The sequence below is a fragment of the Larus michahellis genome, chromosome 2, assembly GCF_964199755.1.
Source record: "Larus michahellis chromosome 2, bLarMic1.1, whole genome shotgun sequence".
Taxonomy (NCBI): Eukaryota; Metazoa; Chordata; class Aves; order Charadriiformes; family Laridae; genus Larus; species Larus michahellis.
The window spans coordinates 40,942,905-40,960,959 of NC_133897.1; the positions used below are offsets into that span (position 1 = coordinate 40,942,905).

At 37.3% G+C, this 18,055-nt stretch overlaps 1 protein-coding gene across 1 annotated transcript in view; it reads left to right on the plus strand.

Annotated features, from left to right (window-relative positions):
- The window catches only part of KCNH8 (potassium voltage-gated channel subfamily H member 8), a 190,226-nt gene that overhangs the window by 77,164 nt on the left and 95,007 nt on the right, over positions 1–18,055 (plus strand). Inside the window, exons 3-4 of the mRNA XM_074575000.1 lie at positions 431–562; positions 15,192–15,319. Coding sequence (XP_074431101.1) covers positions 431–562; positions 15,192–15,319 — 260 coding nt within the window. The remainder of the gene's footprint in view (positions 1–430; positions 563–15,191; positions 15,320–18,055) is intronic.

The window sequence follows — 18,055 nt, forward strand, 5'->3', positions numbered from 1 at the left end:
AGATTTTAATGAGTATCAAGTCAGATGATTAAGGTAGAATGATTCTGTAGTAAATATGGAAGCTTCAGATGTCAAGTTAACAAAGTGAAAGCTATTCCAGTAAAATAAGCAACATCAGTTCAGAGTTCAAAGGAAAGCACGGTTTCAGAGGAGTAAGCAGCTTCATTAAACTCTATTAATGATCCCTGTAGACAAATTTTGCATTTAAATTAATGCCTTGCTTCTAGAGAAAGCGGTATTACTGAGCTTCAACCAATGATGCAAAGAGATTTACATGAGCTGAACATCTGTGATTCCCTGACTACTGACCTCCTAAATAAGATTTTTTTTTTAGAATTACGTTAGTTGTAGATTTAGTAGTTCACTTTTTTTTCCCCTCTCTCTGCTAAAAGACAGCTGTTTGAATTAAATTCATTCTTTATCCTTCCAGGGTCTTCATTCTGGTGCCTACTGGATATTGTTCCTATAAAGAATGAAAAAGGAGATGTAGTACTCTTTCTGGCCTCTTTCAAAGATATAACAGACACAAAAGCGAAGATTGCTGCAGAAGACAAAAAGGAAGGTTTGTGTGAATTGCAACAACATTGATAAGAACCCACACTGATAAGTTTTTGAGAGTTGCACCTACATGAACTCTCTCTCTCTCATGTACACTTTTCAATATAGAGACCTTCTAGCTTTCCAAAGAAGAAATTAATATATGACATGGAAGGATAGATAATAAGTTGAAGTTCTTATTTGTAATTTTTTTTATTTACATAGTGGTCCACATTCTGTAAATGTGGAATCCAGGGGTCAGAGTACTTTGTCCTCAAATTAAATTTGTTTTAATGTACCATGATTTGATTTATTTACTTTCTGGGTTTTCAGAGGTACATGTTGGAAAGGCTAAACTTTCCTTATGTGAATCTGATTTCAACATGACTGTGAGATGAATCAATGCATTTTTTCTTGTTTTTCTATAAGCAGAATATACATCTTTAGAAATTATTTTGCCTATTGAGAAACATGACTATTCTTGTGTCATCTAATTTTCATAACATTATATGAAATGATAAGATTTATTATGTCTTTAGGAAGAAATACATTCTCACATTTATTTGCTTCTGAAAGGAAACAATGCAAGGATTCTCTCATGAATTTGGAAAAAGATTGTGTTATGCTGATTCACAGCCACCATAAAATAGTTTTGACTGTATAGCGTAGTTAAATTTTTCTAAATTCTGCTAACACAAAGCAAAGGCAGTGTGGGGGGATGGACGTTGTGCAGTCAGCATTGACCTGTGTTGTGTATCAATGGCTGTGAATTTGTTCCAGGTTTACATTTTGTAAAGGTATACTGAACCCACACTTTAGGTTTGCAATTTTTCAGTGTCGAAGGAACTGTCTAGAAAAAGTTTATCCGTAGATGGTAAACGAATTCTGTAAAATTTCATTACTGTTGAATTTTCCAACCTGGTACTACTCGGGGATTAATTTTAATTTTCCACCCTGTAACAGCCATTTGATCTCTGCATATCTCAGAAACAGCATAGGTATGGCCTTAGGACTCCTTTTCTCCTTATGGGGTTTTGATGTAGGGAAAAAATTAGGAACAATTAGTATTCAACTTCTTCTGATTTTAAATATTAGCTTTTCAATAAAATAGTTATATTTCATTTAAAAGAAGTGTAATTCAGCATTCTTTTACAACATTTTAGTACTTCACCACAGAAAATATTATTTTTCCCTGTGCTGCTGAATATTCTTCAATCAACATTTATGCCAACAACGTCTGCCTCTTCTGAACATTTGGACAAATAATTTCACCTTTGTCTTTTCAAGCCATGAATAATGGAGGGGTTTTTTTCCATCCTTCATTTTTTGCACAGAACACATTTGAGAATTTCTGAGCTGGAATACTGAAGAAAGGCTTTGAAGCACACAAGCACATTTTGCAGTTTTATTTACATCCAGTCTCAATTAATCACTTAATCTCGAAGTAAAATAGTTAAAATATAAAACATATTTTATCTAGTTTCACTATAAGCCTTAAAAAGCCTTACACTTAGGAAAGTTTTAGGAGAGTAGTTTATTAAAATATGATATGTGGGGCCATGTAGAAGAGAGGCTGTCAGAACATCTGTGCTCTAAAGGCTAATGATTTACCTCATGAGAGATGCAAATTTTCAGGATACATTCAGTGAGAAATCACACTTAGTATGCCAGTGATGACTTGAAATAGGTGTATCGCTGATTACTGGTAAAATGACAGCTATTGTTTATCCGATAAACATTTTGTAGCTGTATGCTTATTTCAGGAAGGGTTAAAATGATCTTCAGCTTTTGATGTGGGTTCATGTTAAATTGTAAATCTAAGAAGATTTTAGTTCATGTTTCCTGTTGCACATTTAAAAATTAATACTCCTCTTACTGCATACCGACAGAGGAACGCACTTACTCAGAGCTACATTACACCAGCAAACGCCCATTCAATTGCTGTGACCTTATGAATACTGACCTTTGACTGTCCTGCACAACGTACTCTTTAGAGCACAATCCTTTAACTTGGTTGCTCCTTCCCTTTATACTCATTTTAAACCCATGGCAATCATTTTATGCTATGGTGATACTTGTTTGCACCGTGGCAGCAGAAAGTAGCACTTAGTGTGGGCCTTTGCCAAATAATATATTTTATATTACATAGTGTCATAAAAAGCAGGATTTAACCATTTATTCAAAATATTTACAAACTATTCCAGCATTTTAATTTTATGTAAATCTACCTAGCTGTATAAAAACAAATTTAATCTTATGTTAGCTTTCTGAGTAACATTCAAATTCTTCCTATGCAGAGTGATTCACTAGTGTTCTAGCAGTGAACATCATCTCGTCATTGTCAGAAAAGAATTCCCAGTACAATCTATGCAACTGATTCAGTATCTGAAATTTCAGAATGTTTAGCTTCTAGAAGTAATTGGTTCTTTACTTAAACCACAACCACTGTCAGGCATGTAGGATGTACCTCGTATTAACAGAACATTGAGTTTGCGTTTTGTTTAAAGGTATTAAAGATGTTTTTAAATGTTCAGTGATTAGCATCCATTGCAGAGTGATTGATACACAATGCCAGATATTATTTTCACCGTTATTATTCATTCTCCCCCTCTACTCTGCACTGGTGAGGCCACAACTGGAGTACTGTGTCCAGTTTTGGGCTCCCCAGTTCAAGAGGGACAGGGAACTACTGGAGCGAGTCCAGCGTAGGGCAACCAAGATGATTATGGGACTGGAGCACCTCCCTTATGAGGAAAGGCTGAAAGAGCTGGGACTCTTTAGCCTGGAGAAGAGAAGGCTGAGGGGGGACCTGATTAATGTCTACAAATATCTAAAGGGTGGGTTTAAGGAGGACGGAGCCAGGCTCTTTTCAATGGTTCCCAGCGACAGGACAAGGGGCAATGGGCACAAGCTAGAACATAGGAAGTTCCGTTCAAATACATGGAAAAACTTCTTTACAGTGAGGGTGACAGAGCACTGGACAGGCTGCCCAGGGAGGTTGTGGAGTCCCCTTCTCTGGAGATTTTCAAGACCCGCCTGGATGCAGCCCTGAGGGATGTGGTTTAGGCAATCCTGCTCTGGCAGGGGAGTTGGACTAGATGATCTCTAGAGGTCCCTTCCAACTCTGAAGATTCCGTGATTCCGTGATTATTGCTAAAAAGATAATTTTACTTTTTCAAAGATAACTGAATTCGTCCTTTCAAAAATCAGATAACTTGTAAACTTGGAGTTGAAAGCCAGCTCTTGCTATAAGATAATTGCCATTACGCACAGTTATTTATTCCCTGTTTGGCATATCTCTTGCCGTTAGATTGTGTAAGGGAAGCAGAACTTAGATACAAACATGCTCACTGTGAAACTCTTCTGCCCATGCAAGGTTGTATAAATGTTTTTGTTTCAGTCTCTCTCTTCTCTGTTCTGCCCAGAACAGACTGATAATTTGTATGGAAGATTAATAGACACACTGCATCTCCCTTTAATTTCTAAACCCCTTAGAAAGCTTATCTAACAAAATTCCTTCGTGTTCCTTTTCTCCTAAGTCATCCCTGGAGCCACTGGCATTCCCCCAAGACTCTATGGTAATACAATCTCAGTGGTTGTGCCTCCAACAGTCTTCTCCAGGCTCATTCTTCCTTCTGTCTTTCCTACCTTTGATACCATCTGTTTCTTCTGTAAAATCTTTTTCTCCTTGTACTTTCACAATAACACCTTCATGAACTTTATATCCTGGTTTTATGGCCTCTTTTCTTGTGGATTGTCTTTTTACTTTTGCAGATCTCAGGAGTTGATACCCTCTTCGATTTCTGCAGACCTTCTCTTATCTATTTTATCTCATCTGTTCACACAATTTCAGTTGCTCCTTTGTGCCAGTGTGCCTTGCAAAAGTCCACTTTTTTGCCTGATTCACTTTACCCAGCCCAAATGTCAGATGTCGTCTGTGACCTTTTCTTTTGAATGCTTCATTCTAAATACAAATTTAAGAGAATTTATTTCTGTTCTTCTTCTGCATAAAAGTTTCCAGTGAAATCAGCCCTATCAGTCAATGGGAAAAGCAGACTTTTTCCTAAGACTTTCATAAATGAGAACGGCAAAAACACATGCCTGAGAAGCGTGGCAGACTTTAAGAAGTGCTTTGACAGTCAGCAACTCTAATATGGCTTCTTTTGTTGGTTTCTGTTTTTTACGTTAATTTACCACCCTCCTCCCCCAGCCCCACACCCCTTTTAATCATAATGTTCCTAGAGGCTTCAACTTTTCAATATTGGTAATTTCCTTTCAACAATACATGTTTCCCCTACCTGTAGGTTTATTGTAGAAATATGCTCTGCTTTCCATCTGCTTAATAATACCTATAATCATTTACTGTTGTGTAAAGCAACTCAACAGCTTTTCTTCCTAAACTTGGGCTCTTTAATCAAATTGATGGTCTTTCCTTTCCAATATACACGAAAAGGGTTTTTTTATAAACACAATGATTCCTTCAGAAACCGCTTCTTAAACAGTTTTATGGGAGATTTATTTTAGCATCCTAGCTTACAATGAGCTACATTTTGGTAAACTGGTAAAGGAGTTCCATTGTCCTCTTGGGGGAAAACTGATTAAAATGAAAATACCAGACGATAAATCTGGACTCCCATATGGTATGGCTGGGACAGTGTTTTTCTATTTCTGCATATGAGCTTTCCATAATATATGTGGACATGTGCTGGAAGTTAGTGAGATCAAAAGAATCCAGGCAGGGAAATAAGAAATTAAATTAGTTGGTGACTACTTTTAGATCTCTAAATAATCTGTATGCAAATATGTAATAATTTGGGTTATATAGGCGTGGAGTTCTACTGTTGAAATCACTGTTAAAATTCCCCTGTTGAACTCCCCTCATTCCAAAAAGTTTCCTTTAGCCTTCATTGCTAATCTATTTATTGGTTTTTTCTTTGAGAAAATTTTTAGCTCTTTGTTTGAAAACATTATCTCAGGACAGATTATCTCATCTTTATTCCAGCATTATTAAAAAAAATGTGTACAATAGATAGTAAGCACAGAATCACATGATAGTTGAGGTGGGAAGGCATCTTTGGAGATTGTCTACTCCAGTGCCCCCTACTCAAAGGAGGGTCAGCTAGAACAGGTTGCCCAGGACCATGTCCAGATGTGTGCTGAATATCACGAAGGATGGAGACTCCCCAACTTCTCTGGGCAGCACATTCCAGTGTTTGACTGCTTACAAAGCAAAAAAGCTTTTACTTATATTTAAACAGAACTTCATGTATTTAATTGTTGTGCCCATTGCCTCTTGTCCTTTCACTGGGCACCACTGAGAAGATTCTGGCTTTGTCTTCTTTACCTCCCCCCATAACGTATTTATACACATTGATAAGCTTCCCCCCCGAGGCTTCTCTGCGCCAGGCTGAAAAGTTCCAGCTCTCCCAGCCTCTCCTCCTATGTCAAATGCTTCAAACACTTAATCATCTTTGCAGCCCTTTACTGGATTTGCTCCAGTATGTCCATGTTTCTCTTGTACTAGGAGCCCAGACCTGGACCCAGCACTGCAGATGTGTCTTACCAGTGTAGTAGAGGGGAAGGATCATCTCCCTCAACCTGCTGGTAGCACTTTTCCCGATGCAGACCACAATGCTGTTGGTGTTCTTTGCCGCAACGGCATATTGCTGGTTTGTGTTAAACTTTGTGTCTACCAGGACCTTCAGGTCCTTGCCTGGCAATCTGCTTGCCAGCTGGTTGGCCTCCAGCCTGTCCTAGTGCATGGATTTATTCCTCCCAGCTGCAGGACTTTGCAGCTTCCTCTGTGGAACTCAGTGAAGTTCCTGTTGCCTCATTTCTCCAGCCTGTCAAGGTCCTTCTGAATGTTCTTGCAGCACAAACATCTGAAGTAACAATTCCTTGCTTCCAGGTTGTATCATCTGCAAACTTTCTGAGAGAACACTTTTTCCCATTTTATAGGTCATTAATGAAGACAAACAGTATTTGCCATAGCATCAATCCCCAAGTCATAATGCTATTGGGTGGCTTTCAGCTGGACTTCATGCAGTGGATCACAACCTTCTGAGCCCAGCAGTTCAGCCAGTTATCAGCCCACCTCACCACTTCCTCGCTTGTTTGTTGGCCATTGTTTTCTCCCCATTTTGTTCCTAGTTTGAAGGCCTCCTTGCCAGGTTGGCCTGCCTGTTGTCAAAGACACTTTTTACCCCAGTAATAATGTGAATTAAAAACTGGACTACACCCTTTCCCACCACAGATTAAACTAAGAAGCAGTGTTACAATTTAACTGGCTAGCTTTTTCTGGCTTCTTATTAATCCTTAAGTCTCTACAAATATCTATTAAAACAGTTTTTGATTATGCATCATTTGTTAGAGGGAGGGGTTGTTCTTTTCAGGGTGCCAGAAGTGAAATACCATGTGCCAAACATTTTGCATTCCAGATTTTCATGTAAAAATTGTCTGTTGGGGGCTGAGATGGGCTCTGCTTCTAAGAAATTCTGCAATGTGCACTTTGATTTATTCTGATTAATTACTGTCTCAGCTACTTCATGATTGCTCAAGCTACAGCAGTGAATATTCAGGGCGTAACTTTTCATTTTAAAGCTCCTTACACCTGCCAAGAGGCAGGATATTGAGAGGGGGGACATACTCTCACCTAGATGTACAGTATTCAAAGCAGATAAAATTGTTTCAGAATGCATGAGGCACCATGTAGTTCTGTCAATGGAGGAGGTGGGATACAAGCACAGTTTTACCCCAACTTTCCCACTGCCCAGAGGAACAACATGTTTGGAAAACATTTATTCTGCAATGACTCGGTTACTTCTCTAGGATGACTTTGCTCCTGGCTGACCATCAAAGTAGGAAGGGTCTGTGTCTCTTCTGCCCTCAGTAAAGAGAAACTGCTCTCCTCCTGGTCAATGCATGAGAGTGTAAACACTACGGGACAAAAACAGAGCTGCCTTTCTACTCCCTGTTCCTGCAGATACATTTTGGCACATAGATGCTCTCCCTCTCCCCTTTTCACCTTCTTATGCAAGCAAATAAGTTGAACCTTTAGAGACGTATCAATCTTTATGGCCGTTGCTTTAGCTTTTTACCAAGCGTTAAATGCAAGTGGCAGCTCCGTTCCGGCAGCTCTCAGAGAGGCACATGGTATGTTCTGCAGGCAAGGAGGAAAGTGTCCTTTATGGTATATGTGGAGTGAAAATGAGAAAAAGAAAGGCAAATTCTGATTCTTGAGCCAATGCGGAGGAGCAGACTGTATTCTGGGATATCATGGAAGGGTGAGAGAATATACGCATTAGCAACCAAATAGTTCATTGACTCACGAGTTCATAGATGAACTTTTGCAATCACCTCTATATTTTCCTTAGAACCCAAGTTATCAAATTTGGGGAAGGGAGGGAAGTTTTTTGGGGTTTTTTGTTTTGTTTTGGTTGTCATTTTGGTGCTTTTCTGTTTGATGGCAGACTTAGTAGAAAATATATTCAGATTTTCCTTTTAGAGTTTGCTAGCTCAGCCATGTAAGATTGACAACAGAAAGCATGGAAGAAACAGGGAATATGTTTAGTATGTACTTTGCCGATTAGAAGAGCTCTTCAGAGTTGTGTGTGTGGTAGGTGGGTTTTTTGAGGGCGTTTTGAGGGGCAGAGGGATGTTTTTTTGAGGAGGCAGAGCGTTTGCAAGCCTTTGTACATAAAGGTCTTATTTCTGTTGAATAAATCTGAAAAGGAGGGAATGTCTTTGAAGACTTTCACAGGCCTAGAAACAGCCTGGTGTCTTACATTTTCTTGACAACGAGACCATGAGGACTAGAATGCATATTGCATATATACTTTGTGTTCAGAAGCACAAATAAAGGGACTTGACCATTTGCTGAATTCACCTGTAATTGCAGTTATACTGAATGTGGTTCACATTGTAGCTCCTCAGAACAACTCTGAGGTCCTATAAACACTCAGCAACTAAGACCTATTACAGGTGAGTTTTGCCTAGCTGTAGCAAAGACGGTTTTACAACTGCCAACCATCCATCCTACCTTGTATAATTAAGGTTGTAAAACAGTTTTGGTTCATGACCAGTAGCTTTTGTACTCTGAAAATCTCATTCCTTGAGAGATAATCAGAGATACTTTCTGAGTGTTTCAATGACCACATGAAACATATACACAGACATTATAGGTTTTTGTACTTATCTATGTCTTAGCTCTCTAAATGTTTCTAAAAAGCCGTTTTCCCCCCTGTTTTAACTCTGGACAAGTTTCATTGACCACAAAACGTTTTTATAGGTGACCGATCTTGTTCTGAATTGTAGATAAATATATTAAGAAAACAAGTCTTCATTTTGAAAAGACTTGCCTTCATTACAAGATAGAAATTATTCAGGTGTGTATATTCCTATTTTCACTTAAGTGAGGAAGGTTATACTTTACCGTCAACTTCTGTGCAAATCTGTTTCTCTTTTTTCAATGATTGTGAAATTATGAACTCATCGGATTGCAAATAACGTTCCTTAAATATTCTGGAGAACAAAATATTAGTAAATAAATTATGTGACTGAATTAATAGAATTAAAGGAAAAAAGAAAACCTTTAGGCTCAGTGAGATTATGTCCTTAAATACTACATCCTTGCACAGAAAGACAGACCTGAGCACTTGTTGAAGTAAAGAAAAAGTTTCTCAGTGACTTAAATAATTGGAAATATTTAAACTCTAGGCTTTTTTAAAAAATATTTTAAATATTCTCTGTATTATTACAGTTATGTTTTTGTTCATGATGATAAATGAGCATATCACTTTGCTATGAGCTAGCATTCACTGTGGGAAATACAACCTATTCCAGGAAATAAATGTCACATCAAAAAACATCTGAAAGAGTAAGTGATGACCCAGCTGTAAATTCAACACTACATTTTGTTCTGTAAGAACTATATATGACCACTCACTTCAGTGAAATCAATCGAAACGTTTCAAATTTGGTGGCATAATAAAAATGACAATTTTCCCTCTTGTGAGATGACTCTCTCTAATTGTGTAGTAATAAGCTGGTAAATAAATTATTTTTGTTATTTTCTTTTGTTATTATTGTTATTTTTAGTTATTTTTGTTTTGGAATATTTACTTCATTATAAGAGATTCTGTAACTTTTTAGGTAAAACCTGAGAGAAGGCAATAGTATTAATAGATGGGGAAATACCTTAAAGTCAATCCATCTTCGGAGTTATTCTGCTGAATCTCAGTCTGTTAGAAGTAGTTGAAGAAAGGTGTGTCTACTTGGATTTTTTTTTTTTTTCAATTCTGAATTTTATGAGATAGACCCAAATACTGGCATCCAAAAAAGCAGATTTATTTATTTATTTAGGAGCGTACACCCATCAGCCACCAAAATGAAGGTGGAGAAAGATACTTTCTTCTGGTCTTTGTGTGTCTTTTCCTCTCTAACCTTTTTTTCTTAATGAAAGAAGAATCAGCAGCCCAAAATGTGGCTAAGGGTTTCTTATTTCATAAGCATACCACTATTTAAAGTCTTTCCGTCCATGAAACAGTAGTAGTAATGTATGCTATTGCTGCTTTTCTCTGCCTGTTCAAAGCTGAATTTTCTCTGAAGGCACAATATTAAAGTGATGAAAATCATACAATTGACTCTGTGTAAAATTGCTCCCTTTAAAAAATATTCTGTAATAATGTTTACAGTTTTTCAGATGGTACGTGCATTAAGTACATCTTCTTATTGAATCAGTTAATCAGTTAACAGAATAAAAAAATGGCTAGAGGCTAGCCTGGATCCACCATACAGCTAATAGTTCTGTGAGTATTTGGTTATTGTTGACAGAAAGAATGTGTCATACAACCAACAGACCTCCTGCAGCCTATTGCCCATGGTAGTGCTTTTATTCTGCCATTAATCCCAAAGCAGGCTTTTATCAATTTTCTCTTTATTGACAACTGCTGGTGTGCCGTCCCCTAGAGAATAATATCTGAAAGTTAGCTAAAGTTTTTTAAAAGCCTAAAAAAAATCATACCAGACTTCCATGCAGTCTGTTTTTGAAGAGGTTTTTTGTGTTCATTCAGAACCCTTTTGTATTGCTTTACCCCAGTTGTCTCCTTTGGGGATTTGGGTGGGGGTTTTTTTTGAGGGCTGCCTATGACATGTATTTTGTGTTAATGATACTGTGTGTGATTCAGTACCATTGTGTTTTCTGTAGACATCATTTATTTTATGTATTTATTTTATGGTATGTGGGCTATTCATAGGCGTCTATGCAAAGATTACACTTTCTGCTGTGTTTTTTCTTACTTTATGATGCAAGTGATAAGGGTTTCTCAAGACTTGTATTAAAGGGACAAAAGAATCTTGACTGCACTTCTTACAGGGCTGAAGACCTAGAACAAGAGCAGGGTGGTATTCAGGTGCAGCCTGCTCATGCCTGTGGAAAAGTTCCTGGGCCACGAGCCGGTTCCTGTCACCCTCTCAGCTGTCCTGAGAAGGAAGATCCCCGGGAGCTGGCAGGCTGTAGTGGGCTCCCTCGACCGTGTGCTGGGCACCCCTCCTCCAGGTCTGGCTCTGCCTGAGGAAGGGCTTGTGGTGTCTTTTATTTGTTACCACCTGAACTTCATGACTGAAAGAACAGTATGAGTCTTGTCTCCCATTTGATGCTTAAACACTTTATTTTACATTTCAAGATTTAAATGTATCATACTTTATCTGGGGAGTGAGAATATTATAAACCATGAAGTACTCTGGACTATATCCAATGCTATGCTCTGACTACTCTGATGTGCTTTGAAGGAGAGCAGACATAGATTTGGTTTTAATTTGGTCAGTAAAGCTGAGTTTACAGTTCTTTTGCATTGCTAGGGCAGTGTATACCTAGTAGAGCTTATTAGAAGTTGTTGAGTTTTATTTTTCTGTTTTATGCCTAAGCAGTAGATTATTTTTTTTTCCAAAGGGACAAGCAAAGAGTTATGCCTCCACTTTCTATTAACTTTAAGTGGAAGATTGATGCCTCGTGTTCTTATAAAAACAGACAGAAAAGTCAACAAAGGCGTTTGTGTCTGATTGTACTTCTTTTACTGCAACCTTTCCTTTCAAGACTGTAAGAAGTTTTAAGCTGTTATGAGACTAATGTTAAGATTGGCAGAGTGTTGTTACTTTCTTTTCTTAGAAAAGACTTGTGAGATTGTCACATGGATGATTGTGGCACTATATATAATCTCATTTGAAAGAGAAAACAACACAGAAGGACAGCAAGAAGAGTTAAAAAATGTATTACCACTTTTCTGATCAAAGAAAAGGGGAGTTAAGACTGAATTGCAAAGCATCCTTTTTAACAGCTATTTTTGGGGAGGGATTATCATCACAAGGGAAGGGGTGTGTAGAAGCGCCAGGAGTTAGAGCCCCAAATCTGAGCTTTTTTTAGAACAATGATTTCTCACAGTATTTGGGGAGATGAGAAATCCTTTTGATTTTAAGCACAGGGTAAAAATAAACCATCTGTATTTAAAGTGACTTTCTGTTTATGGTTGGATTTATTATTGTATCTTTTCGCTAAGATCAGCCATGGATAAACAAAAGCAAGTCTTTCAGGTAATTAAAATTTTTTTAAGAACCAGAAAGAAACAGCTGGGCTTTTATAAAAAATAAACTGTCTCCTTCAGAATAGTGGGTAAAAAACCTGAGTATGACAGGAAAAGAATGAAAGTGACAGACAATAATTGCACACATAAAAAGGCACACCTGGTGAACAACGCAGTTTACTAAGGATCAGGATTGCCTCTTTTCCTAAAGGACTGAGAAGATCAAAAGCAGGAGAACTCATAAATGTCATTAATTGATTTATGTTATAAGCTGTTGACATGTGCTCTACTGTTGGCATTGTCCGATGGCATCTTATCTGCATAGGCAAATCATATTTTTCTCCCTGCTAATAACTACAATAAAAAATCGTTACCATTTTTGTTTAAAAAGAAAAATATTATTACTTCATAGTGAATGTCACACCTTCCTTTTTGATCCGTGCTTTGCTGTCTCTGGGAGTTGAGTGACTTCCAATATTAACAGAGAGGTGGCATTAATCCTTTGCAAATAGTGGAATCGACGTGTGATGAAAGTCGCTTTCTATGCAAATATGAAACTAGTATGATTCTAAGTGCCGTATGAAGCCCCACAGCCTGAGAAGGTTAATGAGTAGAGAATTCTCAGTGGCTGGAATGCTAGGCCTACATAGGAGAGATGGGATCAATCTAAAGCAAAACATTATGAGGCTGCTGGCACATAAAATTGAAAATCTTATAAGGAATTCGTTTTTATGTAAAGAGTGGACAGAAAGTGAAAAATCAATATCAATAAATGTATAGGAAAAAAGAAACAACTTTAACTAAATATACATATACCAACTGTCTCTATAGTAATTATTGCCATTCTGGAAAAGAGAGGGGGTTATGGAGAGCTTTCATCTCAGTGCTCAGCATGCAAGAAAAAGGAGGTTAGGAGTCATTAAGAAAAAAACTAAAGGCATTATTATGCTATTGGATCAAGAAATTGTGTATCCACATCTTGAAAGTTGCATGTTATTCTGGAAAAAGGAGCTACACAAAGGATATCTTTAAAAAGACACAGGAGATCCAGGAGGGATAACGAGGTCTTCAAGGCTGACGAGAGGTAGAGAGCTCTGCTTCCACACAGGAAAAACCTTGTATTGCTGGCAATGCTGAAAGTGTTCAAATTCCATCTGAAGGCACCGTGCCTGCCTTCTGCAACACGGTTCAGTGTGGGTCTCACAACATATCACATCACCTAGGCTGTTACATCCACCACCTACCAGGATGGACTGTCTCCTGCTTTGTAGGCTAAGGACATGGAGAGGTATTAGATATGAGACATCATCAGAATGAAGCCTTTGCTAAAGACTCCTGAAAAGTGTTCTGGCCAGAAACTTGGGCAAGGTATTTGCCCACTTTCTCAGCCTGCCTCATAGGAGATCTGAAGCATATGTTGTTGACTACTTTGGGAGGCAGAAGCGTAAACTGAATGGCCTCATCCCACATGATAGTTTAGGTTGAGAAAGAGGAGAGAGGCCTGTAAATATTTTTAATGAGAATTTCAAAGTCGTATGACAAAACCAGACTATTCTAGCTGTCCCATACTACAGGGAAGACCTGATTCAATAGATTTAAATTCGTTTTTGCTCAGAGAAACAGATAAGCACTCTGCTCTCACCCTGAGTTCCAGAAAGCTTTTAAAATTTAGTTTGAGTTTTAAATTGTTCGATGACTCAGAGATGAAAATTAAAAAAACCCCACATTCATTTAGTTGAGTACTTTCAGAAATAGCCCCTTTTGTTTTACCTTTCTTCATTGTAGCTGGCACCTGTATGTGTTGTAGCTTTTTAAACCACCTGCAGGCACCCAAGTTGGAGATGGGGAAGTATGGACTTCTCCATCTGCCTCCTCCAGTTTTTGAGTAGCTATTTGCTTTTGCAGTGTAAAGGTTTTTTCCTTCCCCTTTTTTTTTCCCCTTCTCCTCCTTACTGACATGTAAAAAGTCCTCAACTGGAGAGGGCTTGTGCATGAATTACGTGAAATATTCTTCACTGAAAAGTTTGGAAAGTTTAGCTTCCTACACTTTTTGTTATGTATGGTTTTGTGTTGTAGAGCCAAAAATACATCAGTCTTCTACAATTCAAATCTTTCCTGCTTTTCAAGGCAGGTTTTAAGATGTAGCTATTTTGCTTGTTGTTAATTTCTGGCTCTGCTCATTGGTTTTGGGATTTTTTTCCCCCTTAATTTGTATGCATTGAAATGACTTTAATTAAACCTGTTTGACAGACAGCTTCTTCCATTATTCCCATAATTCCTTTTTTCTTAATCCTGACACATCACAAAATGTCTGCTTTCATTTACCCTGGCATCAATTCACTGTAATTCCTTTGGAGTCACTGGAGTTACTTTGAATTTATTGCAGTATAAGCAAGAACAAAATTTGATCCCATGATTGACAACTACAGATATCTGAATCAAGGGAAAAAACACAAACCTTTCCAAAACAGTGTTCAGTCTTCACTCTTAATGGATTTCATGTCACCAAGGAATGTGTCAAGTGATTATGCCAGTGACCATGTGGTGGGAAAAGAAATCTAAACACATGAATGTAAGAACTGGATATTACTAATGAGCAAGCTTGCAAATTAGCAAGTTCTGACATAATGGAAGCCTAGTGCAAGTCAGATTCCTTGTTTTTAAAAAGGACACCACAAGAGCTTTTATTTTTCTTTCCCTGAAATAAGAGAGAGAGTAGGAACACCTTAAGGACATTTTAAGTTGTTACTCCTAGCCTTGATTGCCTCTGGTCAGTAATCACTATTTCATTTTCTGAAACATTAAAGAGTACATTTTTCTTATCCATAAAATCATATTTTGTAATTAATTGTTTCTGAGTTGCATGAAGGCATTTGACAATTAAAACTTTACAGTGATCCCTTCAGGAAAGTGATTTGTTTTCTTAACTGCAAAAGATTAAGCAAAACTAAGAAAAGGTGCGTATAATCTTTACACCTAGACCTATTTCTTCCAAGGTCTAAAATGTCAGTGGTTCAGCTCCCAAAGATTAAAGTGCCATTTCCTGATGTTTATTGAACTCTCACTTCTGTTCTGCAGAAAAATGGAAAGGAAGAGGAAGAGCGGGGTCACATTTCGAGTCAGCACGAAGACGAAGTAGAGCTGTCCTTTATCATATCTCTGGACATCTACAAAGAAGAGAGAAGAACAAATTAAAAATTAATAATGTAGGTGTAATTCTTCTCTTTTTCAAAAATGTACTCTTTGTACTGTCATTTGTTTCTTAAAAAGTGCTGTAAAATGTCAGTGGGTACCTGAGAATTGTCCTTGTCATAATTTTATGGTAACAAAAAGAGGAAAGTGCAGTTCATGAAAGTGCAGTTCTGCCTGCTATAGTACTTGTTACACTTCAGATAGCAGACAGTGTATTTATCCATATTGTAAACAGACATTTATTTAATCCCAGGAAAGCCACATTATAAAGTCTCTCGGAACTTAATTTTAGGTTCCAATTTACCTTACCATCCCAATTATTTCATTTCAATAATTACTATTCGCCAAAACAATAATGAAAAAAATTCAAGGTATTGCTCTAACTGAAAATGCCTATACTGTGTAAGCTCCAGAAAGTCACACTTCATTTAGGCAGCTTTTCATGTGAATGCCTCCAACTTTGTGCAGAGTAAATTTATGTTTTCATTTCCTAATTGAAGTAGTAATGTTCCGTTCTTTAAATTACTCCTGTGTTCTCTTAGTTCGTAATTATTTATGAACTTAATAAGTAAGTTCATAAAACACCCCGTGACTGTTGCACGAAACAAATCAAACAATAGACAAAGGCAAAAATAAAGCAGCATATTCTGAAGAAATATGCTCAGGAGAAAGAATAACTCTCCTGCTCTATGGAACTATGTTTCAGGAGAAAAGTTAATGCAGAGATGCAGAGGAAAACTAGAAATGCACGTGAAATCAGTATGTACATATAAAAATTTGCTAGAATAGTATTTTTGAGCCTATTCCAAGGGTGAGTGCCTATAGTTATTAGAAGCAGGGGTAGCAAAAAGAAACAGTTTTTCTTTAAATCTCAGAACAGTATTTAGATTCTTGTTTGTACATCACTAGCATCAAAAAGCTGAAATCTTTGAGCCACAAAAAGAAAAGTATCTTTTTTTTTTTTCCTTTTTTATGGTTAGGGGGAGGATGAAAGACAGACAATGGAAAAAGTAGCCAAAGGATATAGATCATGAACACCTTGAAAATATGATCTGCTGCTGCGCATATTCCTTTTATTGGTTACCAAAATTAAGCAGCAGTGCAGATACATCCTCCCAGACGTTATTACGTTAAAAATTAAAAGCAGAAAAAACTTGGTATAGGTTAAGGACATGAAAATACACAGCTGGTATATACCTCAAAGGGCAAACAGTCACTTCCATTGAATGTAAATGTTAAATGTCAAAAGACGTTAAACGTTTTAAAAAAAAAGTTAAAAAGCTAAAAATGTTAAAAAATGTTAAATGCTAAAAAAGTCTAAAAGCTAAAAATGTTTAAAAATGTTAAATGTTGAAAAAATGCAAAAAAAAATAATCTGCCAAATATGACCAGGTCTTCCAGTGATATTTTCATAGCACAGTAACATTTTTTAGGAAAGTGACTTTTAAATAGCTTTTGGTGACTTTCCTGTGCTGCCAAAATCCTAGTGCAGGTGTTATCATACTGGTTTCAAACACTTATTGTCAGACTAATTTACTACCTTCAGTGCATAGATTTTTAGAGCTATGAATTGGAAGTCTTAAGAGGAGCGTTTCCTTCTCTGTGATTAAAAATGGGCTGATGCTAACAACAGTCAGAATTCAGCCCCTAAGATTCACGAATGAGAATCAAGAATGGAGAAGGCAAGGACATTAGTATTTCAAAAGAAACACACAAAGAGAAAGGCTGTCACAGGCAAGGCAAAAGTAACTAAGTCTGCTGTCACGCAGTTATGTCTTTTATGTTCATAGTGAATAACTTTAAGATCAGAAGTAATCTTAGCTTGCTGAATACACAGTATTGTTCTGTGAGGCTCTTCGTTACTGGAACAGCATTAACCAGGGGCACAATGACAGTGAGCAAGAACTTTGTTGGTAAGTAATGCCAGACAGTCCATGTAGCACATGCTGCTTTTCAGGAGGGTAGGTTTTTTTGTTAAAACTCTGAAGGAAGAAAGCTAAGAATTTATAAAACTGATGCTTAAGACTGAAGTCTTTGTTGCAAAGACCTTTGCTGGTTAGATGACAAAGACTCAACACACATGACAATGCTAGGTACGGTCTAATGATGAAGGTAGTCAGTTCTACAGCCATATTATGGTGGGTCTGCATCAGTGTTTTGATTTAGATCAGGAGTGCATTTTTAAAGAGAATCAAAAAGTTATTCCTACTAATTGTGCTTTGGTTCGTAGCAGTCTCGGGCACATGAAATGTATTCCCTCAGATGAAACTAAACCAGGAGAGGTGCTCCAACTGCTAACAGCTGTTCAGTCCACAGGACCAGGCTGTAGTTGGAGGAAAAAACCTCCTCACAGCTCTAAAATATGTATAGGAAGGTTGTTTTGTCTTCAGCACTATCTATTCCAATTCTGTAGGTTTATTTCTATTTGTAGTACTATGTCCTTATGTATACAAAGCTTTAGCCTGTCTGTCCAGCAGGAAAATGTTGCTCTTAAATCAGAATTCACCCAACAGAGGAAGAAATAGTTTGACAGATTCAGTCCCCTCCTGATTCTATTTAATCTGTTCCTTATTAATCCTCTTCCTGCCCCAATATTCACAAAAGTTATTCCATCAACAGAACCATCTGTCTACATAAGCGTGAGGACTACATTAGAAAAAAATTAGCATTCATTCTTGCCTGCATATGAGTATATCATAATTCTTTATGCTTTTTTTTTTAAAAAAAAAAAACAAAAAAAAACAAAAAAC